The following is a 27,453-nucleotide window of genomic DNA, read 5'->3' on the forward strand; positions in this document are numbered from 1 at the left end:
TGAAGCAAAAGTTCCATATCACTTAAAAACAAAATGTTACAAATGTATGTACATATGTATGGATATATGTATATAACTACATATAAATTTCTAAAATATTTCAAGCATATTGTTATCATATTTTTGCATGCCGAAACTATGCAAATACACTTACTTCGCACCACTTTCATTTTTGGCACTTTCAACATGTTTTCCGCCACAAAACCATCAACCACCAACCACAAACCGCAATGCAACTACAAATATGCTATAACAAATATAACAGTGAGAAAAATCACTTAACAATATGAAGTAAAACTTCGACGACCGAGTGAGGCTTAAAGTCTTTAAGAAACAATGGCACTAACACAAACACGCACACAAGCACACAAACTGCCATGCAAAGCCACAAAACTGCTGCCGGCGCAAGAACACACAAACTTTTTGAGATAGGTGTAGATGTATACATGCTTCAGGACGTGTGTGTGTGTGTGGGAGGCGCAAAACATACAGCATAAAGTTGCCACATTGTGGCACACAAGTGTACAAGCGCGGCACAGTGCACATTGGCTGCTTGCCTGACTTGTCTTCATAATAGTTTAAGCCATTTAAACCAATTTGGCCGCAAGAAAAAGTATAATTGAGTGAAAATTGGCAGCCGACGTCGACCATTGTGGCAAGTTTGCAAGGCAACAAAACTATTACACATGCGCGAGAGTGTCTGTGTGTGCGTGTGCATGTACTAATGTGCGCCTATGATAGTGTGGCTATGTGGTGTTGCATGTTTACACGCCACTCAACTTTGAAGTACAACTTCGAGCAGCACAAAACAAACAAATTAACAACACTCTTGCACACAATGGCTGGCAGCGAAGCGACGACGACGACGAAGCTGCCAAGCTTTAGCAATTCAGGCAACCACCAGCCAACCAACAGCAAGCCGTTCAACCATCCAACCATCCTCAATCCAAGCATGCTCAATCCCAGCATCACCAATCCAACCATTCTCCATGCGCCATGCTTCATGCAACGCTCAGCCTTCAAGCAGCCATCCAACAGCTTGCCACGAGCAAAAGTTTGCTCCTTTGCATTGCTGGCGTGCAAATATGCGGCTTCCTGCCACTATTTATCTAATTGAATTAACTGAAATTACAAGCAAAACCCGTGCAGACGAAAGTTACACTGATTACTATGAATATTTAGCCAACTTTTTGTATGGGACTTTTTTGTTTTTGATTTTTGAATTTTTTGTTTCAAGGCTATTGGTTACATAGCCAGCCAATATGTTCATGCTGCGCTTCATACTTTTGTCAAATACTGCCCTTGCTGTGGCATATGAAATTAATAAAGCTAAAAATGATGGCTTTTATGCCTCGGCCCCTGCTGCCATGCACCGTTATGCGAAAAATTCGCCATTGTGGCAACTTTGTCGTGCGCATTTTTCAACTCTTTCACCAGCTTTGGGTGTGCTGGTTTTATGCAACACGCTGCACTTTTTGCTTGCCGTTATCTGGTGGCGCGTTGTCAACCCCGCACACCGGACCCCGCGCCACACTAGCTTGATGATTAACTTTGTTAGCTATTTTGGGGTAATTTTTATTCGTTACTTTGTCGGGCTTGGCGCTTGGTTGTTGGAAGTTTTCAGTTCGGCTTTTGTGCTTTACCCGGCGTTCGGCGGCGTTGCCAACAACGTGTGCAAACAAATTTTTAATTAAATTTTCAGTAATTTGTATGCACACACGTTGCGTGTGTGTGTGTGTGTGATTTTGCAATGGTTACCGTATTGACGTGCTCGTTGCATGCCACAGCGACGGCAGCAGCAATTGTGACACTTTATAAGGCTGCGCGCTTGAGTGGTGTAACTGTGAAAGTGTCGTTGTTGTTGTTCTTGTTATTGGACATTTTATTACACGTCACTTTCTAATAGTTGTTGTTGTTGTTGTACTTGTATGGGTTATTTGATGTGGCGACACGAAAGCAAACAGCATGGAAAGTGTGCAAATTAATTTTGAGCGCTGCTCCGGATGCACGGAAGGGGGGTTAGATAGTGCAGGAGGGGTTTGTACATATTTAAGTGAAGTAAATACGAGTGATATAACACATTTATTGCGGAATTTGCAATTTCTATGATAGTTTACAAATGCGCGCACTTAAAAAGCAAATAAAGCTCGAGGAGCTTTTAAGCGGAGCTTTTTAGCAGTTTTTACATTGTACACAAGTATTGGCAGCAATGCCTTTGTGAACTCAATTTTATGTCAAACGTTTTAGTTGCGCTCCTTTTGCGAATATGTACTTATAAAAAAGCTCCAGCTTGCACAAAAGATCCAATTCCACAAACATTTATATTGAAGCCTTTTCTCTGGTTGGGTGGTTGTGGTAAAATACGGATACGGAAGTTGTCTACCATCTCAATACTATGCTTAATGAATAGTCTCTCATTTGAAAATTCTAAGCAAACTAGAAGGGTCCGAAGTCAAGCTTTCGTTCCCGAAACTTCATATTTCAATACTTTAGTGTATATAGCAAATCTATTTTAATTAAACTTGACCGGAAAGCTGTATACTGACTCAACCAAAGCTATAATACTCGAAGCTTGATACTTCTTTAAATCAGAATTTTTTTGTAAAGAGTCTCTAGGCTTGATCGCAAAATATCACACTTAATTAGATAAGCTTCAAAGAATAGAAAGATAATTAAAAGCTCTCATTTTTGAGCCTTCGCAAACTTTTTAGCGAGTCAATTAGAAGAGCTTCAAAGCTCTGTAGGACTAGAGATCGCTTAGAGCTTACAAAGCTTATCAAAAGCTCTTACCACTGAAGTTATATACTTTACTATTTATGAGTTTCTTTATAAATAGGTGGTTTTAATTAAGCTTGACCGCAAAACTTCGAACTGAATAAAAATGAGCTTCAAAGCCCTATAGGATTAGAAATCTTTTAGAGCTTAAAAATCTCTCTCTTATTTTACCGAATTTTTGAAGAACATACGACAAACAAATAGGAAGGAGTAGATTGGAAAGAAGTATGTATACAGATATTACACTCCGAAGAGGGTATATTAAGTTTAACACAAATTTTTAACAGAAGAAGGTCTCGGAAACCCTATAAAGGATACATACATATGTATATAAATAGGACCGAAGATATGGAACCATGACGCGGGCATGATTTAATGAGTTTTTGGAGCATTGTTTTTTTGAACATTGTTGCAGAGTACTGAACGCTTTTGAGAACTACCCGATCTCCCTCATTGTTCATGTCCGTCTGTCCCGCCTTGTTTTCACTTGGAGATTACAAGTGTAGTCAGGCAATAGATTCAGGAAGTCGCACGGTAGGAAGTGGCCTAGTCTGAAACCTAGCCTAGGCCTAACGAACGGCTCGGAGAGGTCCTTCTCGATCCTGTCGAAACTTTTGGTATTGCACATATTACATATTACACAGCCGTGGCAGTTTTGCGGGGATACCAAATTCAGACATCGCGGCATAAAGGCAGCTATTTTCGTGCTGTCAAAAGCAGCCTTGAAATCGACGATAGGCTGCTGTGTGTTGATTCTCTTTTTACGGGTCTTTTCCAAGATTTGTCGCATGATGATCAGTTGTTGAATGTCCAGTTGGTCAGTTGGTCAGTTCTCCAGGTGTAAAGCCAGACTGATAAGGTCCAATCAGTTTGTTGATTGTTCATACAATACGCTCGATAGAACCTTATTTTGAGGAGTCTTATCCCACGGTAGTTGACACAGATCCCGGTTTGTGAATTAGGCAGAGCTTACTTAAATTCCAATCGTCGAGCAAACTTTCGTCCGACTATATTCTACAAAGAACCTGATTCAGATCGGACTACTATATCATACAGCCACCGTACGATATAAAACTATCTCACTTAGGATTGGGTTATCAATTTAAGCTTATTTCTGTATCTAATATTTTAATTGAAACTTTTACCTTTGTTATTAACTGAAACTTAACTTTCATGGTCATAACTTGCATAAGAAACACAAAAATACCAAATTTAATATTAAATAATTATTTCACTTCGCAAAATATGTTAAACTGTGCTTAAAGTAAATAGTCTGGATTGATGAGAGTTAATAAGGACTCATCAACAGGCATTTACTTCAATCGCAGTTCAAACAAAAAGCTACAAACGAAAGCCAAATTTTAGAGAAAAAAGTGATTGTGAACAACGAAAGTGTACATTCCCGCCCCAAAAGTAAAAAGATAATAAGAAATAAGAGAATAACACACAAAAAAAAAGAACAGCTCGAATGCGTAAGATACGACGGTGCAACCTATTAATTATTTGTTTTCAATTTGAGTTAACCTTTTCAATAAACGCATAATGAACCTTGACCAATTATTTACCCTCAAAACTAACATTGCTCTCTTTTTCTCCCCTCTCTCTCCCATTTGCTATTACTCACGCACGTATAGTACGCCAAGAGAGTGAACGCCTACTCAAGGAGTCGCTGGATCGTGCGCGCTCCAACAAAAACGCAACGGAAGCAGCGGCGCATTTGGCATTACAACAAATTCCATAACACAACGGCGATTCAGCGGAGCGTAGTAGAAAATTCGAGTTTCCACCACAACTGTTGCGACACCAGCAACCGCCATTGCAGCAGACACAAGCGCAGCAACTGCATCTGCAACAACAACAACAGCAAGAGGAACAGCAGCAGCTACAAAACGATGGCGCAGTGCTCGGTTACGTGAACGGTGGTCTCGTGCACTACTTGGCACGCTTCGCTGAAGAGAAGCCAAAAATCGACGACGACAACAAAAACAATGAAATAGAAGAGGGCAGCAGTAGAGCTGCTGCTAAGAACGGCATATACAGCGGTGCAGCAGCAACAACCACATTTACGGCAGCATCCACATCGCTGGCGGCTTATGCGAATCGCGCCCAAGCCACCTACGAGCCGGCTGACACAAAAGCGCTCGACGGCAAAGCGTTGGAGGCGCAAGCAATAGACGATTTGCCAATAAAGAGGGGTGTAAGGAGACGCAGAGTTGCACCGATGCAGAGTGCAATGTTGGAGGGTGCAGCAGGCACTACAAAGCCGACCAGCATGCATGCGCCGCACTCACTTGCCACACACCTTGCAACACGGCGGCAGCAACACCAGCAAGTGCAGCCAGATGCGTCGCAGCAACAGGCGGCTTTGCCAGCTCAGCTGTCAATTTCAATGTTCGCACAAATTTTGTAGCATCGCACACCGTTAACGTGTGTCAGTCTATCGGCTGGGCAGCGATTTTGGTGCGCGGCTGTACTTTTGTTGCTGTCGCTTGCTTGGCGCAAAACATGGACCAAGGCACATCAATTAACGAGTCACCTCTGTTGCAAGGTGTACGTAGTCGCCAACAACAACAATAACCACTGTCATACGTGCAACATCGTTGCAGTTATGCAACGCGTTCAATTGCTAAGGCCGTAAATGGTACAAAACTACAAAGTCAAACGAGCCTTGGACCCAAGGCACTTTTCAGCACACTAAATGGAAACTTCCATATTTGCTTAGACCTTATGACAGTCAATCTGCGCATCCGGCGACGAAATTGTAAAAACTATTAGATAAGCGTTCGTGCACTGTTGTTATTGTATTGATGGTTAGCGAAAATCCCCGATGTAAACGGGGTTTGCATATTAAAAAAACGAGTGTTTTAAATATAAGCTTTTGGACAAGCGAGCATAATGTTTGGCATTTCGTGGTGGTTGAGTGGTAGTTTAAAAATATATAATTTTTGATAAAAATATTAACTTTAAGCCAAAAATCGAAAAAAGTCGGTAATTTCCTTTGTTTTACTTCGAACAAAATCAGTGTTGGAACCAAAAAAAATAATTCTTTCCAGCCTTTGTTTTCAAAAAATATTAATTTTAAGGCGAAATAATTCGGTGGTTTCGTTTGCTTTACTGAGAAAAATAACTGTGTTGGAGCTAACTGAGATTGGAATGATCGCACAATAGGTCTCAGCCGAGGACTAAACGTATTTCGCACATGAAAAAGTTTTTTTTTTTACAAAAAAAATATGAAAACAAAAGCTTGTAGGTCACAGCAATAGTGAGATAACACCAAAATAAGTTTTTTTTAATTTGAGTTTAAGCTCGACAAATTACAATTACGTAAGGAGACTGCTTTACCGCAAGATTTAGGCAACCGACAAATCAATAAATTAAAACTTTCAAGGTTAATTATAATATGCTCAACTAAAAATTTCGAAAAACACTCACCGCAAGAGATACAATTTCAAAAACATCACTTCACCGGAAAACTGTAATGATGACGCGCAACTGCTGTAATGACTTTTATATTCACTTTATTTTTACCATCACTCGTCCGATAATTTTTTCTGTTATTCACCATGCACAAACTCTCTTCGAGTACCGTACGCGTTTGTAAATATTGCATAATTAATTGTATGTGTAATTTCTTGTGAATATCACTCTCCCCATAAAAATGGAATGCCACCAATCAAACACCTGCAACCTCCAAGGATCGCTACCCTCAACCGCCGCCTTATGTCCCCGTATGAGTACCTACCTGCAAAAAGAAGATTGTGTTATGATATTAGCATTGTTATTGTAAATAGATATGAAATATATAGTATAAATAAATTATAAAATGCAAATGTTTAAAGTTGAGCATGGCAATTTGCCTGAGAGCTAATGCAAGCAGATTGTGTTTTTGTTTGGGCCAAACGAGCAAACTATTGCGTTTACCTACTCACTTGTATGAGTAGGTAAATAACTGATTATTAACAAATATGTAAAACAAATTAGTATCCTAAGTAGCAGTTTATCTGCCGAAAATTTTGTGTATTATTATGTAACGTAAAATTTGTAATATGTATAAAAAACAAAGGAAAATCGAATTTTTTAAGTGCTAAAGGTAGTTGAAAGCAGTAGTATGAAAATTACAATAATTTAAATAAATAAAATAACAATACTAAAAAAATAAACAAAAATAATAAAAAAGGAATTAAAAATACACATTAAATAAATAAAACTTAATAAACACAAATATAACTGATTGATGAAAACACAGGGAATATGCTACGTAAAATTCAATAAAATACGTATTACCTGTACTCTAAATAAAAAAATATAGTAAATCGATGAAAGTACTAAGCAACCTAATAGTAACAATAGAACGAGTATTATTTGTAATTGTGCAATAAATACGATATTCAATAGTTGTAGTTATGTATGTATGTAAGTAATTGCAGTAAAACGTTTATCATTAACAATAATTAGCGGTAACATTGCATAACGAACATAAAACGTAACAAGCGCCTAGCAAAATATAAAAAAAAAGAAAAATAAACACATTAATGTACGTATATATATGTACAAATGTGCATAAAAACTATGTACAATGAAGGAACCGCTGCACTTTCAAGTTTCAACTACCTATTTTATACACTTCCCTTCACAGTGACATTAATTTGAAATTGCAATTTTCAAATTCTCATTAAACGATGCAAATATTACATTTGTAGCCACCTAATTAACATAAGACTTCCAAGACGTTGCTTGGTGCTCCTTACCTATCACACAACCGATGTGGCATTGGAATTATTTTGCACCAGAAATAAAGCATTTTCATTTCAAATTCGTTAAAACGGATGCTCTTCGACATTAATCTCCGGTTAAATTTAAGAAGATTACATTTTAGCAACTTTTACGTAGAATAGTCCACTTTCACTAAGGGTTAACAATTGTAAAATGCAAATTTTTCCAAGAAGCGAATAGTAAACGTACAAAACATAACGTCTCCATTTAAACACACAAGCACTTTACTCTTATTGCTTAAAAAACTAAATACTACACACTTTCAAAGCAAACACGCACAGATTTTATTAAACAAATTAAAAATTTGCAGTAACCGACGCCGAAGTACGATCAAAAGGAAATGATGAATATCGCCAAAATCAGCTGTTGGTTGCAGTAATGCATTCGCTGCATAAAAGCACTCTGTGAGGATACCGTTATACACAGGAAGTGCCCAAATATGAGACAATTAATTTATTTAGAACAGTTGAAACTTGAAAGTGTAGGGTTTGAGGAAAATGTTGACAAAATTTTATAACTTTAGCGTAAAAAATTATTTAAAAGTTTTGGTGTGTGTTTTTACTTGTAAGGTAGCTTAGTAGAATTCCGTTAATAACTATTATTGTTGCAAATATGGTACTTTGAAATTTGTATAATCGAATGCAAATAAGAAAAAAAGTGAATTAAAAAAAAATACTTAATTATCGGGGTGGCTTAGTATATTATCATTTTTAATGTACGATTATCTTAATTCTCTATAATTTTATTTTTTTACTTACATAATTTTTATTCCATATTTCGAAAATTTTGTAACAATACACAAATATGAAAATAAAAACTTAATCCACACATCATTTGTGAATATTTCACAAAAGAGATTTTATTTGATTTTTAAAGTTAAAATCACTTTATTTTCTTATTTTGCATTTATTAAGATTTATAAATTTTTATTTTATTATTTTGCATTTATTAACATTTAAAAATATATATTGGTGTCACTTTGCAAAAAAACATTTTGAAAACTAATACTTTTTCCATTATATTTTATAAGATAAATAATTTTATATTATGTACAAAATTATTCCTTGCCACCACCCTGTTTTTAATTTAATGCTTTGGATGACGTTTATTTTATTATGCGTTAGCATTTACACTGGCGGTTTCAAATTAATAAGTATAAAGTGAAACATTGGACTATTCGGGCAAAATTTTGCTCTGTTTAATTTAATGCAAAAGACAGGCGAGTTAATAAAATATACGTAGTGTTTTGTAAACTATTAGGATTAATAAAAAACACGCATAAAAAATCAAAGAAGAAAGTGCAGGGCATAGACGCTGCGAGTGAATTCGTAGTTGGCCATGGCTTTAAACAAACTATAACATACGAACAAACTAATTGCATTATTCACTTCAATATTTGCTAATGCTTTATGTTAATTTAATTTTTGATTAAAAAAATTTATTACAGCGCTGCTGCTGTTGCTGTCGGCAGAGGTTGAAGACGTTAGAAATTGGAGTTTTCCATTCAAGTTTATCAAATAAATGTGCACAGATTATTTAATTGCTAATTTAATACTAAATTACGAATCGCGTGTGTTATATACAGAAATTATACAAAATAAATTCTTTTAAAACGATTTACTTGACGAAAATTTGCAAATAAGTAACATCCAACAGCAGGCAGCGTCGACTGCGCTGCTTGTAGCACTTTAACCAATTGCGTTACTTTGAATGCGCAGCTTTCTTAATTTAATAATAATAATAACAAATCGCGTATATTATATGCACAAAATTATACAAAATAAATTAGATAAATTCTTTTGAAACAATATGCTTGATGAAAATTGGCAAATAAGTAACATCCAACAGCGGGCAGCGTCGACTGCGCTGCTTGTAGCACTTTAACTAATTGCGCTGCTTTCGCTAACGATTTTGACGGTGTGCTTACCTTAACTTCTTTGCACATGCGTTAAATTGTATAAACTTAATTATAAACACATTAATTAGCGATAATTTACAATTTTATTTAACGATAATTTAGTTTTATTAACACAAGCGTTGTTTCCGGCGGAACGCGCTCAAAAAAGAAACTATGCTAATCAGGCATGACAGTGCTGACGGCAACAGGTGGTTGCCAACTTGATTTTCGTACAAAGCTTTTAAATTATTCAACCACATCTATGATTTAGTGCTAATTAAAGGTTTTAATTTTAATTTAATTTAAAGTAATTAAATGCAATTAAAAGTTGCAGCATTATTAATGTTAAATATTAGTTTCTTATGAGATGAGGCCGGATTTTGGCAATAGCATGGCTGCAAACGTAATTGTAGTAAGTAAATTACGAATATTGCATAAAATTAAGCAAATTAGACAAAATGTTTTTGCATGAGATTGTGCCTGTCACTACTAGGAGTACTTGCAAAGAGTCTGCATCATATAAAAAAAAAATTAAATTAATAAAAAAAACTTTAAAAATCGTGACACAAACAACGTGGACACATGAAAATACGTGTTGTTAATATAAAAAAATATATTATAAAAAATTTATTTAATAACAAAAATTAGCAAAGAACGATTTAAACAAATTTAACAATTATTGATTGCATTAACGCGCAAAATAATTTGTTATTAAAACTGTGTATGTAGTAACAACAAAATGTGTCAGTTGGTCATGTCAAGAAATAATACTTAAATGGTTTTATTAAGTGTTGAATTAAAAGCTTTAAATTAGTAAAATTAAAAAATTAAATGGAAATAATTCAAAATTGGAAATGAAATTATTTTTTCCAAATTAAACAGAAAATTATTACTTTGTACTTGAAGTGAAAATTTTTGGTGTAATTGCATATTAATTGCATATGTTCAAAAAATCATTGAAAATGTAATGAAATATTAACAAAATAAATACAAAGAAGTCTACGAGACGCGAGACTTAACTAATTTGTCAATCTTTTGCTCAATTAAGTATGAAGCTGTGTTCGATTTAACTAGTAGATACAACAGTAGGCAATTGAGCGAATCATTGTAAATAGCAAACAAACGAACGTTAAAGCAAATAGTAGTGTTTACAAAAAGAGAGACGAGAAAAGTTTATAGCTAGAAAAATGCTAAAGAAACAGGCAAAACTAACTGTATGCGCTTAACAGAGCTGACAGAAGTCTAAAATTGTTGAAAATGCCAGAATTCTGCTTATAAAATATATTGTTAAATAAATTAACAAAAGTGTTGTATGAAACGAAAAATTAAAAAAAAAAGAAAAAAAACAAATCTAATAAAATACAGCAGAACAATAAATAAGTGGGGAGGATGTTTAGCTTTTATGCAAAAAGTAACGGTCACTGATATGTAAAATGTCAAATAAACTGAAACAAGGAAATCTCTAAATTAGCATTAATTATTATGTAATTATGATTAACTATTGTAATAACAGTACATTGAATAGCCAGTTTAAAAACCAAAACAAACAAAGCAAATGCAAATGACAAACGGACACACACAAAAGTAATTCTAAATGTTAACTGTTGCTAAATGACTAAACTAAGTAAAGAATAAAGAAGAGTAAACAATCTTAATACTTAAAAGAAATCAAATACAAAACATGCAGCGTATTAAAAATAAAGATTATATATTAATAATAAATGTTAATGCATAAAACAGAAATAAAGAAAAAATAAAGATGGACACCTGCGCGTAGAATCAGTAAAAAAGAATTATTTGTAACTGATTTAATTACAAAAAAATACAAAAAAAATATAAGTGTTTTATTTACAATTGGAAAATAGTGCAGTTTAAATGAGGCAAGTAAATATAAAAATTGTGCTAAAGGAGTGAGATTAGATTGTTTGTGAGAAGAGTCTTAAAAAGAGCTTAACACTGCTTTTGGTTTGTGCGGCAAAAGTGAAGTTAGATTGTTTCTAAGAAGAGAATCTTAAACAGAGATTAAAAAAGTGAGGTTAGATTGCATGTGAGAAGAGAGCAGCTTTAAGCTGCTTTCGGTTTATTTTGCAAAAGTGAGGTTATATTGATTGTGAGAAAAGAGTCTTAAAAATAGCTTAAAACTGCATTTAGTTTATGCAACAAATGGAAGCTTTGCGAAAGAAAATAGCAAAAACAAATAATGCTGTTTTAGTTAAAGCAAACGCTTTCCAGAAATCTGGCAGTACTGCAAGTGCATCGCCAAACAGTAGGATGCAAAAAGGGTTAGGAGACAGCGATGCAGCAATTGATATGAAGCGCTAACTAAAAATAATCACTGCACATTTTTAAGAGTTGAAAAAATTATAGTTAAACCCTGTTTGCATATTAACTACAAAAAGGCAAAAAAGGCAGCACTAAATACAACCCTGCTTTAGCATATTTAAATTCAAATTTGAAATTGCAACACACGTTAAAATTTCATTTAAAAGTCGTTATGTAACGTTACAAGTAAAAACTGCTCAAAGCAACCCTACGTTCTACTAACTTGCCGAACGCGCTCAGAAACATTTTCGCCGCAAGAAAAAAGAACAAAAAAACACAGACAACCCGCAATAATGGAACAAACAAAACAGAATAGAAATTACAATAACGAAACAAATTCCAATGGTGGAACAAACGTAGAAAAAATGGAATTGAAGCAAAAACGCAATTTGCGCCAAAATCACTTTCTTCAAAACCGGAACAAATGCATATGAAATTAGCGGTTTTGAGGTTAAGAGAAATTTTTAAAAACGCTAACTACAATAAAAACCAAATTCAGCTTACCAACAATAACTGTTATGTAATGGTGGGGCAAAAAAGCAAAGCTGGAGAAAATTGATTGTAGCAGGTGTAAGCGGCTAATCTTAAGCAGCATTTGCAAAAAAAATCGAATTAATGCCAAATGAAACGATGTGAAATGAAAACTTGAAAAATGAATATGAATAAGAGGATGTAGAGTAAAAAAACAATCAACTGACACGGCCGCGCTACCATTGAAAACGTATATGAGGGGTTGTATGTGTGTTAATAATTTGCCGTATCGCACGGGTTGAAAGAAACTAAAGCGAATAGAAGAAGAGTTGCCAAGCTCGGCGGTTTTTCTTAATGAAATACAAATTTTACATGTTGTTAAACACGTAAGTATATATATTATATATACCTATATATATTAAGTAGTTTTTAATTGTTTTTTTTTTTATTTGTGTCACAAAAAACCCAATAAATTTATTTTTTTTATATGTGCTGCATGTGACATAGAAATCCATTTAAATAACAAATATTTTATTACCAACTCACCTTTTCATATAAATCAAATAGAAAATAAAACAATATTTTTCATATGTACTTTGCTAAAAACAAAGTTTTGTTGCTTTATTACGTAACTCAATAAAATTTAAAAACATAACCTCAAATAGTAATATAAATTACAACAAGTTTCAAAAAATAGTACGTAGCAGGCGAATTCAACTGATATTGGCAGCCCTGTGCACGGCGATTTAATTGCGAACCTACGAAGCGACGAAAAGGCAAATCAAAAGAAGCAGCAGCAACAGCAGCCAACAGTAGTAGAAAAGCGTGGAAAAGTGCAGATAAGTTTCAAGTTGAATTTGCGTATAGAAAATATCTTGAAAAACAGACAAAAATCCTGACGCAGCTGATTAAGCGCCAGAAAAATTTCTGAAGCGCTCAGTGTTCGCATGTTAAGCTAGTAAATTTAGTTTGCTAAAGAAATAGCGTAAAAATTGTTTTGCTATAAAGCGGCCGTCGTTCTTGTACAGGTAAGCAAAGTTTGTTTGTGTGTTTGTCAAGTAAAAGAAGTGAATTATTACGTTAACGCAAAATTTGCAATAGATTACAACGCGTATAGGCAGGCGAAAGCAAATATAGAGCCTACAAAGACGGCGACGACGACGACGACCACCAGAAGAACACAGAGTAGAGTACAGGAGGCGAGTCAATAGCTATTATAGCAACAACAACAACGTCGACTACAGTAACAGCAACAGCGGTCGACAACTGCTTTTGGTGCTTCTTTTTTGCATTTTGTTTTATTGGCGCATACACCCGTCTTGGCAGTTAACGCAGCGCAGCGCGCGCGTGTGTGTGTGGGGGAGAAAACAACTATAGGAAAGCCAACAGCAGCAGCAGCAAAGGAGCACAACATTCAGATTTTCAAGTCGACTACACGGTGTGTGACAGTGCTTAACATTGAAATATAAATTTGTTAAAAACCAGAAAAAGCAATAGGCGCGACAAGAAGCTGCATTTGATAATATCAACGCAGAAATTCCGAAAAATCAAGTGTGTAATTGTTTCATTAAAAAGGAGCTGAAATTGCAACAGCAGCTGAGAATTACTTGTGAAAAAGTGAGACTAGTGCATCAGAAGAAAACTCAAAAAATAAAAATATAAAATGGAAAAGAGAATAGAACTGGAAAGACGCGCACGTAAAGCGAATCAGGTAAGCACTTTTGAAATTAATTAATAATTTTGTATGTTTACTGCCCTTCGTAATAGCTCACGCGCTAGCCTATTTGTTAGTGTATTCATTTCCAACCTTATATTTTGTTTCGTCCAAAGTAACGCCAAGTTCCTGTGTGCGCTAATATACATATGTATGTTATATGCGTATGGCTTTGCCGCCCTCCCTTTGTTTTTAGCCATGCTTTTGGCATCCCCATTTATACTTTTATAAGAAAATAGCTTAGTGACTGCAACAGCAGGTTGTCGGAAGGGTTAGGCATTGGGTGCATGTTCCCCAAATATCAGCACAGGGTGTACAGGCAACATTGTTTTTCATCATACAGTCTTCTCGTCACCAATATCAGCAGCAACACGGATCGAACTTACATATATCAAAGGAAATTAATTTGTCTCGAAAAAATTAATCTGCCATGAGTGCGCATTGAACATACAAATAAACGCGCGTGTGGAACCGCATACGCACACACGTGTAGTCATCCATACACGTACACATACAGGGCGTACAGTGTGTAGGCATATGTGAATATTACCTTTTCAGCAGTAACAACGCATTAGGCTACCCGAGGGTTGCCAATGTAGTCACGTATAGAGCACTTTCTGCTTTTCATACGTTGATGGCGGCATTTATTTGTTTATTTTTAAATAATTTAGTTGTCCAGTGTCTTTGACACAAACTAAAAAGTGAATTTGTTTCAGGTAATGAAGTTATAAGTAACGTTAACAAAATGCATAAGGTTAGGTTTACCCATGCGATAATACAAGAGTGCTATACACATTGGCAGAAACCGAAATGTCTGTATGTATTGATTATGTACCTATGGAAATTTCGTTCAACCAATTAAAGTTCATAAGCATATGTCGTGCGAATCACTAAATTCATCTAAATTATCTTCTGGTGCTGGACAACGAACCGTTTGTGGCTATTAGGAATAGTTCAGTAATTCCCTGGTATATTTTATATACCCAAAAACTATTCCCATACTTTTTGAGATATCGATCTGAAACTATGAAAACCTTCTTGGTTACGAACTGCTATGGATATACATAGCTGCCATACAGAGTGATCAGTCAAACCAAACGCCTTGTGTGGAGAAGTATTTTATTTATTTTTTTTTGACAATGTATCTTAACATTTGACTTAGATTATTGGTCAAGATTGCTTTATAATCTCTCAACAAATTGTTCAAATCGCACCACAGTAGCATTAGCTGACCATACAACTGATCGATAAACCCAAGTTAAAGTTCTTTTATACCCTTTTATTCTAAAAAAATGAACATATAAAGGGTAGTACAGCCGTGCTTCGGCCGTTGAACGCTTTTTTATAATGACTTTGTGCACAAATAAAGGTCAGCGTATTCTATAATTTTTTGCATTTTCAGTATTTCTCAAAATCAAACTAACACATCTATAGCTGATCGAAAATTAAAATTTGTGCTCCTTGGCGACAAGTGAAACGAAGTCCTACATTAAGTTGGCGCCTCTTAATACTTGCGCGGTTGTTAGGACATTTTGATAGAAAACAACGCTGCTATTTTATTTATCAGGAAAACACAGCGCCATTACTTATCTATGGATCCACCGCAGTGGTCAAATATATAGCAGTACACCAAGTCGCGGCATAACGCCGTCAAATTTCAAATTTATGTCGAAGCAGATAATTAGTGGTGGTGGTGTTGCAAATTGCTTGTATTGGCAGAACGGAAGCAACAACTAGTGTAGAATATTTACATATACATAAATGAAATAATATATGTATGCTGGCGGCTTGTGTGTTATTCAATGCTAATGACAACATACCAACTACTGTTGCACTGTTAAATTTGCTCTACGCTGTTTCTTGTTATTGTAACAAAATAGCTTGACATTTCTTTTTTTCTAAATAGTTCGTTCCGCGTATACATATGTTTGTATGTATGTATGCCATTCCGTGTGTATCTCACAATTTCCGCCATTCTTTCTTCTATGCAATTCGCCGTATACTCCATATTCGCTGCCATCTTGGTTTTTGTTGGTTCGGCGATAACAGAATACCTTCATACATTCTTTGTAGAATTACATAAACTCTTGATTTGCATTACCAAATTATCTTGAGCAAATTTATTACCTTTCTTTAACTGGTTGTGGGCATTCTCATTGTTTTTAATGTTGTATTAGCTTTAAATATTGTCCACATAGCGTTGCATTTGTTAAATTGTCGACAGGTTGCTGCGGTTTTCTTGCCATAATCGATTTTCCTTGTATGCGCTGCTCGTTTTTTTTTTACCCTCTTTTGTGTTTCTTATGATGTATATTTTGCGTTCACACACTCACAACGCGACGCACTATAGGCGGTCGGTCGGTCATTTATGAACGCTTGCTCGAGTGCAACTATTTTCATCTTTGTTGCGCCTGCTGCGTTGGGGCTATTTGGGGCAAAATTGGCTATAACATTCGCTTTCGCCATACCACATTTTGATTTTCAATTCACCCACATTCAAAGCATACGTAATTGGTGTGCTGAATGCAACGCTGTGTGGATGGAACGTCAATCGTTCTTTGGCTGTTTTATAGAAATGTTGGTGGCACGTTTTGGCATTGGAACACAGCTGTATGTGCGCCATGTTTGTAATAGCGCACTTTTCAGTTTATGTTTGTTTCCTTTGTGTTTTCTTTTTTTTTTTTGGTTTGCTTTTCTTTATTTTCGGCGCACTTCTCGCTGGTTAACATTTCTGGTATGCTATGAAAAATCGCGTGTTGATTTTTGCATTTATTTTTCTACTTTTGAATTTTTTTGCAGAATTTAAGTTAAAAGTACAGAAAAAAAATAAATAGATATTAGAATTATATCACTTAAAATATTATTAACATATTTTTATATGTAACTTTCCATTCTAGATCACAGATTTAAATCTGGATAATTGTCGGAGTACAAGTATTGTGGGCCTTACAGATGAGTACACTGCGCTCGAATCGTTGAGCTTAATCAATGTTGGTTTAACCACACTAAAAGGTTTCCCCAAGTTGCCCAATCTAAAGAAACTCGAACTTTCCGATAACAGGTAATTTTGAAACTAAAATTTTTACATAAAATATATATCATTATTTTTTTATTTTTATTTAACTTACAGAATATCAAATGGCCTCAACTACTTGACTACAAGCCCCAAATTACAATACCTTAACCTGTCGGGCAATAAAATTAAGGATCTGGAAACACTGAAACCTTTAGAGGAATTCAAACAACTTGCTGTTTTGGATTTGTTTAATAACGAAGCAACACAAATTGATAATTACCGAGAGAAGATTTTCGAAATGTTGAAATCTTTGAAATTCCTGGATGGGTAAGTTGACGACATGATATTATGTGCAGTGGAGACGATCAAAAAGTTGCGTCAAACAGTGCATATGTGTTAGTGTTCTTCACTCGTGTTTTGCCCACAAACGATCAAATAAACACGCCAAACATCAGTTTAGTTTTGAGCTTGTAGTGTACGGTTATAATGTCATCGTCGGATGATGATTATCTGTTATTGGCATGTGCTGCAATTCTAATGAAAAAGAAGAATAATAAATTGAAAAAGAAAAAGGCAGAGAGGATGAAAAATTGGTACACACAGCGTAATAAGTTTACGCATGGAAATCTTCTCGCAGATTTACAAATATCCAGCAAAACCGATTATTGTAACTTGTTGCGAATGGATTCCGATACATTTAATCAATCTTTAATCTCCTTATAAAATTGCATTAATCCGGATTAATTCAGAAGTTAGTGAAGATAACTCCGTTTCTAACTCCCATTTAATACTCAAAATTTTAAAGGGTTGGCTGCATTTTCATTGGCAACGTTGTTAAATGTGGTCAATTTTAATCTATTGTGAATGAAGAAACAAACAACACTGACAGCTGTTTTTCAAATTTTCAATAATAAAACGAGAAGTTTTATATTGTGATGTTATATTATGCAGTTTTAAAAATAACGTGTTGATATGTTTTTATAATAAACAATTGTTTTGTAAATATTAGTCGGCTAACAAGCGCAATATTTTTGTTCCATCCATTTTCATTGAAAATATTAAAAAAATGACAATCAGCTGTTTACGAGAGTTTCAAACCCGCATAGCTGCCGTTGGGTTTTGGAATTTGGATCTGGTTCAGTGCGCAGTTAATCCGGATTAACGCTGCAATCTGTCAAGGCTATTAAAAATGTTTGATTCAATTATTTGATCGCCTCGAGGGCACTTTAGTCTATGGTGTTTTTATATACATATAACATTTTACCACCTTTTTAATTGCTTTAGTTTTGATGCGAACGATGTGGAAGCGCCTTCAGAAGATGATGATGACGAGGTTAACGGCAACGATGGCGAGGACGATGGTGACGACGATGGCGAAGAAGAAGGTAAGTGCAGTAATATTTTCAAAAATAAATGTGGATGGAATTTAAGCAGCAGGGTGTACGTAAACATACTGGGCTTTGCAAAGAATTGTTAAAAATCAAAGGACTTTAGTATAGGAGACATTCCTCATAGGATCTTTTTCATTGGTCATCATATTTAACTGCACACTCACGCTCATAATACATTAAATTAGAAAATTTTAAGATAAAGTTGTAAACGCAAAAAATAAAAAACTACAAAAAACTCATCCCAACTACCAACATTTTCAGACACGCAAAAAGCGTTTTGTTTAAATGGTATTGAAATTGATTTGGATGAGTTGGAAGAGTTTGAGCAGCGTGTAAAGGCAAAGAAACAGCTTCAGGGCAACACTGCTGCTGCGAAAAATCAAAAGACTGTTGACGAAGTTGATGACTTAGATGAATTATTGAAGGAAATAAAGTTGAAAGATGTAGCAACAAGTTCTAACTGTGATAAGCTATCCACGGCATCTCAGTCCACAGATGCAATAGTGGCCAAGCCAACGGATGCTGAAACAGCGAATGCACCACCATTGCCTTTTGCTCTTATACTCTATTGGTTTTTAGCGATACTTAATCTGGCAAATGCCACTTTTTGTAAGCATTTCTAAACAGTAACGTTCATATTTTAATTAATTTATGAACTCTGTGCTTGTTTGATTGCAGATTCCTGCGATGAGGAGGACTATGCCAGCTCGTATGTATCCACATCTGATGTTTCGTTATCAGAGGTAAGCACTCAATAAATATTTATTTGTTTAATACAATAATTTTAAATAAATTTTGTTTTTTGTAGGTATATAATGAAGATCTGGAAGAGGATAACTCTGAATGGGATGAAGAGAATGCAGCTGAAGATGAATTTGAGGATACCGATGACGATGATAGTGATGAGGATGGCGAAGGAGAGGGGGGAAATGCGTCTGCTAAGGGTAAAGCAGGCAAGGAAAAATCGTCATCCAATTCCGCCGCTGCAAAAGCAGAAACCGCTGAAGCAAATAATACCGCTACCGCTGATGGCGCTGCAGGTGAGTACACTTGTGCCTAGAACAAGGCTACAAATTAACATTTGTTTTTTTTTTTTGTTAACAGAAGAGGAGGAACCGCAGGCTCGGGGAAAGAAAAGAAAGCACGACGGTTAAAAAGTGCTTTATAATGACGACGCATCATCGTAGCATTTGTTTACAAAAATCCAATTAACGTTTTTCTACAATTTTAATTTAACAAAGAAAGATATAATAACAAAAACCACAACTAAAAAAAAAAACACATGTCTATATCAGTTTATACATTAATGAGAAGCGCAAACAAAAAAGCCAGCAGCAAGTTTGAAAGATTCAAGTAATACAATAAATATTGTAAACACGCCGTTTATATTTATCATTAAAAAATTACTATAGATTTTCATGAAATAGCAGCAACCATACACACATACTACTACTATTAAAACAACAAAATAACAATAACAACCAACCACATGCAACAAGCAAAAAAAAATATAATATTTATGCATATTAGAACATTTTGGTGGCGCGAAAAAACTTTGTATGTAGGTATAGAACAAAAAAAGAAGAGAGAAATCGAAAGCCAAACAATTGATGCAAACGTCAACAAAGGCAAACACATATACTTACGCATATGGAAATGTTTTTGGCGGTGGCGCAGCATCCAAAAAAAAAAACAGCATGGCAAATCAGAATGTTAGTAAAAAAAGAGTGCATGATAATTATTATAAAGAAGAAAAGTTATTAAAATAGTGATTATTTTAAGCATGACCTATATAAGGAAGAAAGAAATGAAAAAAATAGAAAAAAAAACAATTCAACGATGGCATGAAAAGGGAAATTTTATGAAGTGCAAATTGTACAACCTCTAGAAACACCAACAACAATAACCACACTGCAAAAATATATATCCTAAAATCATAAAAGAAATTTGCCTAACAGCTAAGGACAATAGTAATTTTTGCAAGTGAAATGAATTGTAAAGGATGTGCTAATGAACATTTTTCAGTGTCTTAGCTGTAGAGCTGTTGGGTAATTACAAATAAATCAAAAGAAACAAGCAGAAAAATAACCGGGTAAGAAGTAACACCAGCCGGCGTATTAATAATAAAAAACAAAAAAAATTGTTTATTGTTTAGTAGCATTAATTAGTTACTTATACAGTAAGTTTATTAATATATATGTATACATACATACCAACAACAGCAAAAGAGAGCAATGCATAAGCAACTATTTCCTTAAATAAGACGTTTGCCTGTTTTTTTTATTTCCATTTTTTGGTTTTTGCAGTTAGCTCAAAGTACTTTTTACATGTTAAATAAGCCTTTGCGTACATTCATGCATAAAACTTTGATTTTCACAATGGTGAAACTATTTTGCTTTTATTTAGCACATCACCCTCTCACGCTGCACAATCAAAGCATCATAACAAAGAGTTTATGTTGCTGCAGTTATAAGTATACTTGGTTCTTGTTCACAGCTAATACATTAATTCGCGTATTTGTTTGATTTTGTTTGCAGCTTATATACTGTTTTGTTTTGTTTTCAAAAAAACATTTTCCCCAATCTCCATTCCTACTATACTATATATCTTTATGTTATAAAAACCAAGCATATTTTAGAAAATACAGACAATGTCGAAAGCAAAAATATACAAATACTAATTTTAATTCTAAGACATTTTCATATTTCAATGAAAAAAACTTTTCGACTCCGGACAAACTGTATTATTTGACCGAAATAAAAAATAAAGTCATTTTAAAAGAACTTGTTTTAATTGTTTGTGAGGTTAACTAATATATAAAAACGGATAAAAGGTGGTAATTTCTACAGCTAACGGTGAGATATACGAAAATAGAATAATAATAAAAAAATAATTCAATAATACAATAGGGGGATTCTCTTGCTCTTGCAAGATTGCAGATTGCAAAAGTCCTATATCGAAATATACAAGTGCACAAGAGCACCCATTGCAAAATCTAGTGATATACTTATGAACGGCTGATTCGGTCAATTTATTGTAAATGACTATTGTGCATGGCTATTGTGAATTGGCGCACCTTCTGCATTCATTCTTAACAAAAAAACTTTAACAAATCTTTATAATTTAAATAGAAATTATAAAATCTATTTAAAATTTACCTTCCTCAACAATTTAACATCAAAATATGTATTTAAGTAAAATGACAGCTAGCACAGCGTTGCAATTATATTTTTACGTGTCATTGCACGAAAATAAACATGGGTTTTGGTCTGACATATTTTACAGCCATTGCAACAAATTTTCTGCGTGTGTTTGTTGTTGTGCCGTTGCACCAAGTGGAAAAATCTGGAATTCGTGCCCCGTGCAAGGGTTTTGCAAAAGCATGAGAATCCCTCTAATATGTTTTTTACTCTAATTCATTATATTAATTTTATAACAGTTCGTATAACAATCTGTCAAAATACGAATTATAATTTCGCCCACATGGTAACGCTGCATGAGGAAAGTCTTCACACTTTTTGACATTTCTACAAAAGCTTATCATTGACAGCAGCGCTTTTACGCCTTCGCAACATTTATTGTTGTTTTTCTCTAGCGCAATCGGCGGCCGCAAAAAATCTTATTGGAATTTTAGTTCACCGCTCGAATCGAATTCATTCACTTGTTTGTTGTCTTGCATTCGCATACGCGTTCGCGAATTTCAACGCCGTAAATTCTACAATTTCATTTCTTCTGTTTTATTAAGTTTCGTTGTGTGTGGTGCAGCTACTTAGAGAACGCAGGATTTTTATTTTGCCAAAATTATTTATTGCAACAAATGTGAATGAAACAGCAATAAAACTAAGCAAATTTACTTATAAATCACAGCGAAAACGCCAAAAAAATCACTTTTCAAAGTTACATGAATCGCTTTTAAAATAGGAATAATTTTCTTTTTGTGAGCTTTGTGTGTCGGCGTAGTGCAATTCGATATTTGAAATAAGAAATAAATTTTCTAAACTGCATTATTGCAAAAACAAACACGAAGTTAGCTCCGTTGCTACCAATTCAAGAGTGTTTAAGTTGCAATTCTAAACTGCATTATAGCAAGCATACGTTAAAAGAAATTGCAAAAAATAGTTCTGCATTTTGCAAACGACATTAAACAGTGAAAGAAATTTTTTGATTTGTGTGCACACTAGTTGATGGCCGAAAATAAAGGAATCATGCTGGCTAAATCTGTACAAAAACACGCTGGACGTGCCAAGGAAAAGGTGAGTGTAACCACTATTCCACAAATAACTTGTTGTAACCGTTTAATTTGCAACAATAAAGAAATCTACAATGTCTTGTAACTTTGAATTTGCAACATTATAGGATTTAGGCTATCGAGTTTTAATAAAAATATTTATAGTTTACATAAATTCTTTGTACCGGAGTCCAAACCAATATACTTATGTAGCACACTCGTCTATTCCAGTGGCACATCCTTGACCTGCCGCATAGTCACTGAAATGCTGCGCATACATAAAACAACATCTATTGTTTATATGTTGGCGTTCAAAGTGTTCAGCATTTGAAAAGTAAACAAATATTACTATTTAATTACGCGCTGGAAGGCGTTGGCCGGGAGCCTGGAAAAGTAATTGCTACCGTTTTGGTGTGACAATGGTGGATTTAGTGCAATTTTGTTTACCAAGTAGTTGCTGTACAATAATAGTTTTAGTAATTAGAGGTGATGTTTCTCTCAAATACATATCACATTTGTATATTATTTTTAGTACGCTGTTGTAACTTTATTTTAAATTCTTTAGAGCAGGTGACAGTTCTCCTCTATAATATTATACTTTTTTTTTACATATAAATATTTTTTTATGAATTTTTTTAGCTTCCAATGCGCTTTTAATACTCAAACTAGGGCAAGGCAGCTTAAAATATCTCCAATTTGTTCTTCTAATAATGGATACCCATGCTTATGCTTTACCTAACCACACCAAAACAAACTTTTCCAAAAGCAATTGCTTTATTGGTGCTGTAGGCATATTACATTGTTGTGTTTGCGCTGCACCTGACCCATTTCACCTTCAAGCAGCCGCCAACAGTGTTATTAACTCGGCTGGGCTGGGCTCTGTAACTCATAACAAGACAAGTACTGCGAAATAAGTCGAGTTGGATATTGTTTTGTTGTTTTTTCATACATATACCATTACAGAAACAAATAGTAAAAAATCAGCGCCCATGCATTTACTTACACCCATGTGAAAATGTAAATAATAATTCTTCTGTGTGCATAAATATTTTTTGTAGTATTCGTAAGCTCCATCAAAGCTATGCCTATCGGTGTTTTAAAAGCTTGAAAAGCGTAGCAAATCAAAATGTGTTAAATATCATTTTAATCTAAGAAAAATGCTGCGGAACGAAATGAAAGTACAAATAACTTGCTAAGATATGGCGTCGATAATTATTGCATTTCATTTCACTCTATTAACGATAGTGAAAAATGGTAAAAAATAACAATAAATACACGTTTATAAATGTGCATACATATATAAATAAAAGTGTAAACCACGAAACCAATTACAAAAATAACAAAGCACTGTCGTCCACACTCCATCTGCGCGATATAGCGCGCACTTGATGCACTGGAGTGAAGCTTATAGATTGTATGTAACGCCTCGTCTCCCAGCATGCTATATATCTATGCGCATATGTAACAGCGATGAATGAGCGGAGCGCAACCCAACTACCAGACGGCCTAAGAGTCACACTCACCTTAATCTCTGCTCGCAACTGCTTTGGTTCCGACAACTGTTGTTGCTTGTTACCAATAGATGTGGCCTATTATTGTTTTTGCTGTTGTTGCATTACGCTTTTTCTCTTTCAGTCATTACTTTTTATCGTTTCATGTTTACTTTTTATCTTACCGACCGGCTTGGCTTGTTGCTATTGCGCTTAATTCCGTCGTATTTTATTTCGATGCTCACGTCTTGACCGGTAACTTTGTCCGGTTTTTGGGCTAGTGCCACACGTAGCGCCAGCACCGCATTTAGCTGTGAGCACAGTGAAAGTCTGTATGAGTAAAATGGCTGTATGAGTGCAAAATGTGGGGGGGAAAGTGCCTGAGCGGTTTGCTATGAGAGCTTTTTTGTAAACAAACAATACAATTATTAAATTTATCAAGTATGAAAAGTGCTGGAGTGGGTTTATATTAAAATTTGCACGAATCTACTTTTATTTAGTGTCTGTTATTCTTAATAATTTTAAAATACATACATTGAATTTAAAAATATTTCAAATTTATAATTTTTAATTTTATAGAAGTACAATGTTCAGAAATTCGCAAAGAGCATTTGGCACCTTGATAAAAGCTTTCAGCGCCACTTTCTAAAAAATATTTTCTCTTATGGATGCAACCAGTTGGAGAGTTAACAAAATGTAGTGTGATTTTGAGTTAAACAAAAGATACAACTATGCAAACAACAACAAGTTTAGCACTTAACAACGAATCTGGCTTGTAAATTATATGCAATAACTGTATAGAAGAGATAAGCATTGTTGGTTGGTGCTGTGGGAGAAGAATGCAGGCGGACCGCTACATGTTTACACATGCTTATGTAAGTATGTATAGACATAAGTATGTGAGCACGCGAATGCAGTGAAATCAGGTGGTTGGCTATGCGTTGGTGGTACGAAAACAAAATCAACCTCAAAAAGGTGCAGTGAAGAGCTGATGCATTTTTGTATATAAATATATACATACATATGTATGTATGTATGTAAATCTGTATAGCAAACTAAAGAAATTCAAAAGCTTGGCTGCAAAGTCAACACAACAACAATGGCTTGCGATTGTGCTGCAGTGGAATGCGTTGCAACTGATTTTATGCGCAAAGTTGATTTCTTTCACAGCGGGCGATACGCTATTGCTGTTCGAACTGCTGCAGCAGCAACATGTTGTAATCACGCGGAAAATGCAAATGCCCACGCTGTAACGTAGGGACTATCAAAAGCACATATGTACATATGTACATATATAAACGTATTATGGTGGAGATAGGTATAATTAGAGAACGCAGTCACGTACCCACACAGCTACGAAATGAGCAAATTGCAACAAAAAAAAATGTATTAAATCTGGGAAATTCATTTTTCTTAGTAGCATCTCATCTGCGTCTAGCGTACAAAATTTACACATGTATTTACAAAACTTGAGCGTAATTTTAAGAGGCGAGAAAAAAGTTGCCGCGGACAAATTGCTCGTTGCTGAGTTGTTAATTTTTCGGGTTGTGCTCCCGGTTGTGAGCAAGTGGCATGCTTGTTGTTTTTTTTTGGTGTTTTTGCTGATGTCAATACACTTGGACGACATAGCGATGAGGCGCAACAGCATACTTCCTGCTTATTTATGGTACTTATGTACATACATACATACATATGTATGAAGATTTGTATTTCTAAATTTCAATTTGTGAGGTGTCGTTTGTTGCCAAAATTGAAAAATTAGTAATTTTCTTAGCTTTGGCGGCTTCTAAATGTGATTAATAATTAAGAAGTTTCCAACATGACAGCTTTTTCTAACCTCACAAAGGTTTACGGAATACTGCTGATCCATACAAATCCTGATCGCTTCGAGTTAGTTCGATAAAACTTTCTTGAAACACATTTGAGAAACTTTTCTAAAACTTTTATTGTACGTAACCGGAAAGGACCCAGATTTTTGCCGCTACAACAAACACAACAACCACTATATCTTAGATAATTTTAGGATAGAGTCTATATGAATCGCAATTTAAGATTTCTTAAGGGTTTTGGTATAGGTTCTTAAAGGCAACGCTTTCGACTGATTCCCTGAAATATCTGAGCGTTCGGCATTCATCCGTTCTTGTTTCAAGGACATAACTTTAAGTTAAGAAGAATTAAATAGGGGGATTCCGCAAGGCGGTACAACATTTACTGATCCAAACGGTGTTTGATCGCCGAAAAAACAGCCCTTGGCCGGATAAAATTGCAAGGCTACTATTTAACTTCTATATTTAGAAACTTCCTCAATTACCGCAAGGAATTTCCACCATGTCATACGCAGATGATTGTGCGATACTGATGTCCGGCAGTGGAAAGGGAAGCAGCTATTTCTCCTTTTTCTCACATTTTCCGTGCAAAGAGCTTTACACTCTCCCCCAATAAATCCAAAGCGACCTTTAACCGTCAGGGGTAAGTAACCGGAAACGAGAATTCTGCCGAGTTGATAATCCTTGGCCGGATAAATATTCGGGTCCGTTCCCGTTCCCGAAACAGCACGTTTCTTCGATGACAAGCAACCCGGCTGTCCGGAAGAGGCTTTAAACTTGTACATACCTATGTCATACCCGATAAAGAGAGGGAAACCTCGGCCAGTCATAAATAATTTGGTATTTGTATGTACTACAATTTTATACATTTGTGTGTACCACAAGACTTTCGGAACAGCTATAATAGTTCGATGAAAGTTTCTTGTAGAAATTTCAAAATTCTCTCAAAAAATTATTATTTTTTCAATAATTAAATTCGAATTCAAAACAAATGTTGTAATTTTTGCTAAAATAACTTATTCTATTTTCTATAACTCATTAGTCCAAGACGAAATTCATATTACATACATACATACTATACATATTAAATAATAGCAATTCATGCGTCATCATTTTTTTCGAAACGTTTCTGAAAATAAAAATAGTCGCAGCATCACAATTTGCTTTGGCAACAAAAAGCGCTACATATTTCATTTATTTATATAAATTACTGTAAGCTTTTTCAATATGATTTTATAATTTCGGAAACCGCAGACATTTTCTGAGTGTGCAGTTTGCTAGGATCCCGCCACGCGTTGCTGTGGTATACATTTTATACTATTATTCGTGTAATAAACTATTCAATACAGTGCAAATTTTATTTACGAATAAAACCGAAAAAGTTTTTCTCGGAATAAGAATCCAAGGGATTGTACTTGAGGTTTAATTTTGAATATGTTCATACAAATAAATTTCATTGGAAAAAATGAAGAATTTAAGGCTGCCTTCTCAATGTCTGGTTACCAGCCTTTCTGTCCAGTTAATAGAGTGGTCCGCTTAAGAGTCCATTT

At 34.8% G+C, this 27,453-nt stretch overlaps 3 protein-coding genes and 1 long non-coding RNA gene across 15 annotated transcripts in view; 3 read left to right on the forward strand and 1 right to left on the reverse strand.

The window, feature by feature from the left end:
• LOC126757301 (uncharacterized) overlaps positions 1-10,018 on the forward strand; it is a 427,179-nt gene extending 417,161 nt beyond the window's left edge. For all 5 annotated transcript variants that reach the window (XM_050471088.1, XM_050471089.1, XM_050471090.1 and 2 more), the window contains one exon: positions 4,410-10,018. In XM_050471088.1, coding sequence (XP_050327045.1) covers positions 4,410-4,516 — 107 coding nt within the window. In that variant the 3' untranslated portion in view covers positions 4,517-10,018. The remainder of the gene's footprint in view (positions 1-4,409) is intronic.
• Positions 10,019-12,934: 2,916 nt separating this feature from the next.
• LOC126757314 (acidic leucine-rich nuclear phosphoprotein 32 family member A) lies at positions 12,935-20,623 on the forward strand. Of its 3 annotated transcripts, XM_050471117.1 has the most exons (9): positions 12,935-13,266; positions 13,340-13,949; positions 16,850-17,013; positions 17,083-17,295; positions 18,253-18,353; positions 18,621-18,968; positions 19,038-19,102; positions 19,168-19,399; positions 19,464-20,623. In XM_050471117.1, the coding sequence occupies exons 2-9, from the start codon at positions 13,902-13,904 to the stop codon at positions 19,511-19,513; spliced, it is 1,221 nt and encodes a 406-aa protein (XP_050327074.1). In that variant the 5' UTR covers positions 12,935-13,266; positions 13,340-13,901; the 3' UTR covers positions 19,514-20,623. The 3 variants fall into 3 exon arrangements, with proteins under 3 accessions (XP_050327074.1, XP_050327073.1, XP_050327075.1); XM_050471116.1 differs by lacking the exons at positions 12,935-13,266; positions 13,340-13,949 and adding an exon at positions 16,513-16,686; XM_050471118.1 differs by lacking the exons at positions 12,935-13,266; positions 13,340-13,949; positions 18,621-18,968 and adding an exon at positions 16,513-16,686.
• LOC126757330 (uncharacterized) lies at positions 15,055-16,450 on the reverse strand. The gene is made up of 2 exons (XR_007666722.1): positions 16,080-16,450; positions 15,055-16,017 (listed from the first exon to the last, which is right to left on the reverse strand). It is a non-coding gene; the product is annotated as an uncharacterized LOC126757330 (long non-coding RNA).
• A 1,346-nt stretch (positions 20,624-21,969) lies between the features above and the next one.
• The window catches only part of LOC126757304 (myc box-dependent-interacting protein 1), a 104,474-nt gene continuing 98,990 nt past the window's right edge, over positions 21,970-27,453 (forward strand). For 3 of the 6 annotated variants that reach the window (XM_050471096.1, XM_050471098.1, XM_050471100.1), the window contains exon 1: positions 21,974-22,612. In XM_050471096.1, coding sequence (XP_050327053.1) covers positions 22,544-22,612 — 69 coding nt within the window. In that variant the 5' untranslated portion in view covers positions 21,974-22,543. Of the gene's footprint in view, positions 22,613-27,453 lie in introns of all 6 variants that reach the window. The other 3 variants (XR_007666721.1, XM_050471095.1, XM_050471101.1) reach the window with 2 other exon arrangements.

Source organism: Bactrocera neohumeralis, chromosome 4 (assembly GCF_024586455.1).
Source record: "Bactrocera neohumeralis isolate Rockhampton chromosome 4, APGP_CSIRO_Bneo_wtdbg2-racon-allhic-juicebox.fasta_v2, whole genome shotgun sequence".
NCBI classification, from domain to species: domain Eukaryota; kingdom Metazoa; phylum Arthropoda; class Insecta; order Diptera; family Tephritidae; genus Bactrocera; species Bactrocera neohumeralis.

Excerpts from the sequence above, each read along its gene's own strand:
- LOC126757314 (XM_050471116.1), top strand. The coding sequence starts at position 16,528 with ATGTTGGTGGCACGTTTTGGCATTGGAACACAGCTGTATGTGCGCCAT. Across the intron at positions 16,687-16,849 it reads CTCGCTGGTTAACATTTCTG|ATCACAGATTTAAATCTGGA; the intron begins GTATGCTATGAA and ends TTTCCATTCTAG. Across the intron at positions 18,969-19,037 it reads TCTGGCAAATGCCACTTTTT|ATTCCTGCGATGAGGAGGAC; the intron begins GTAAGCATTTCT and ends GTTTGATTGCAG.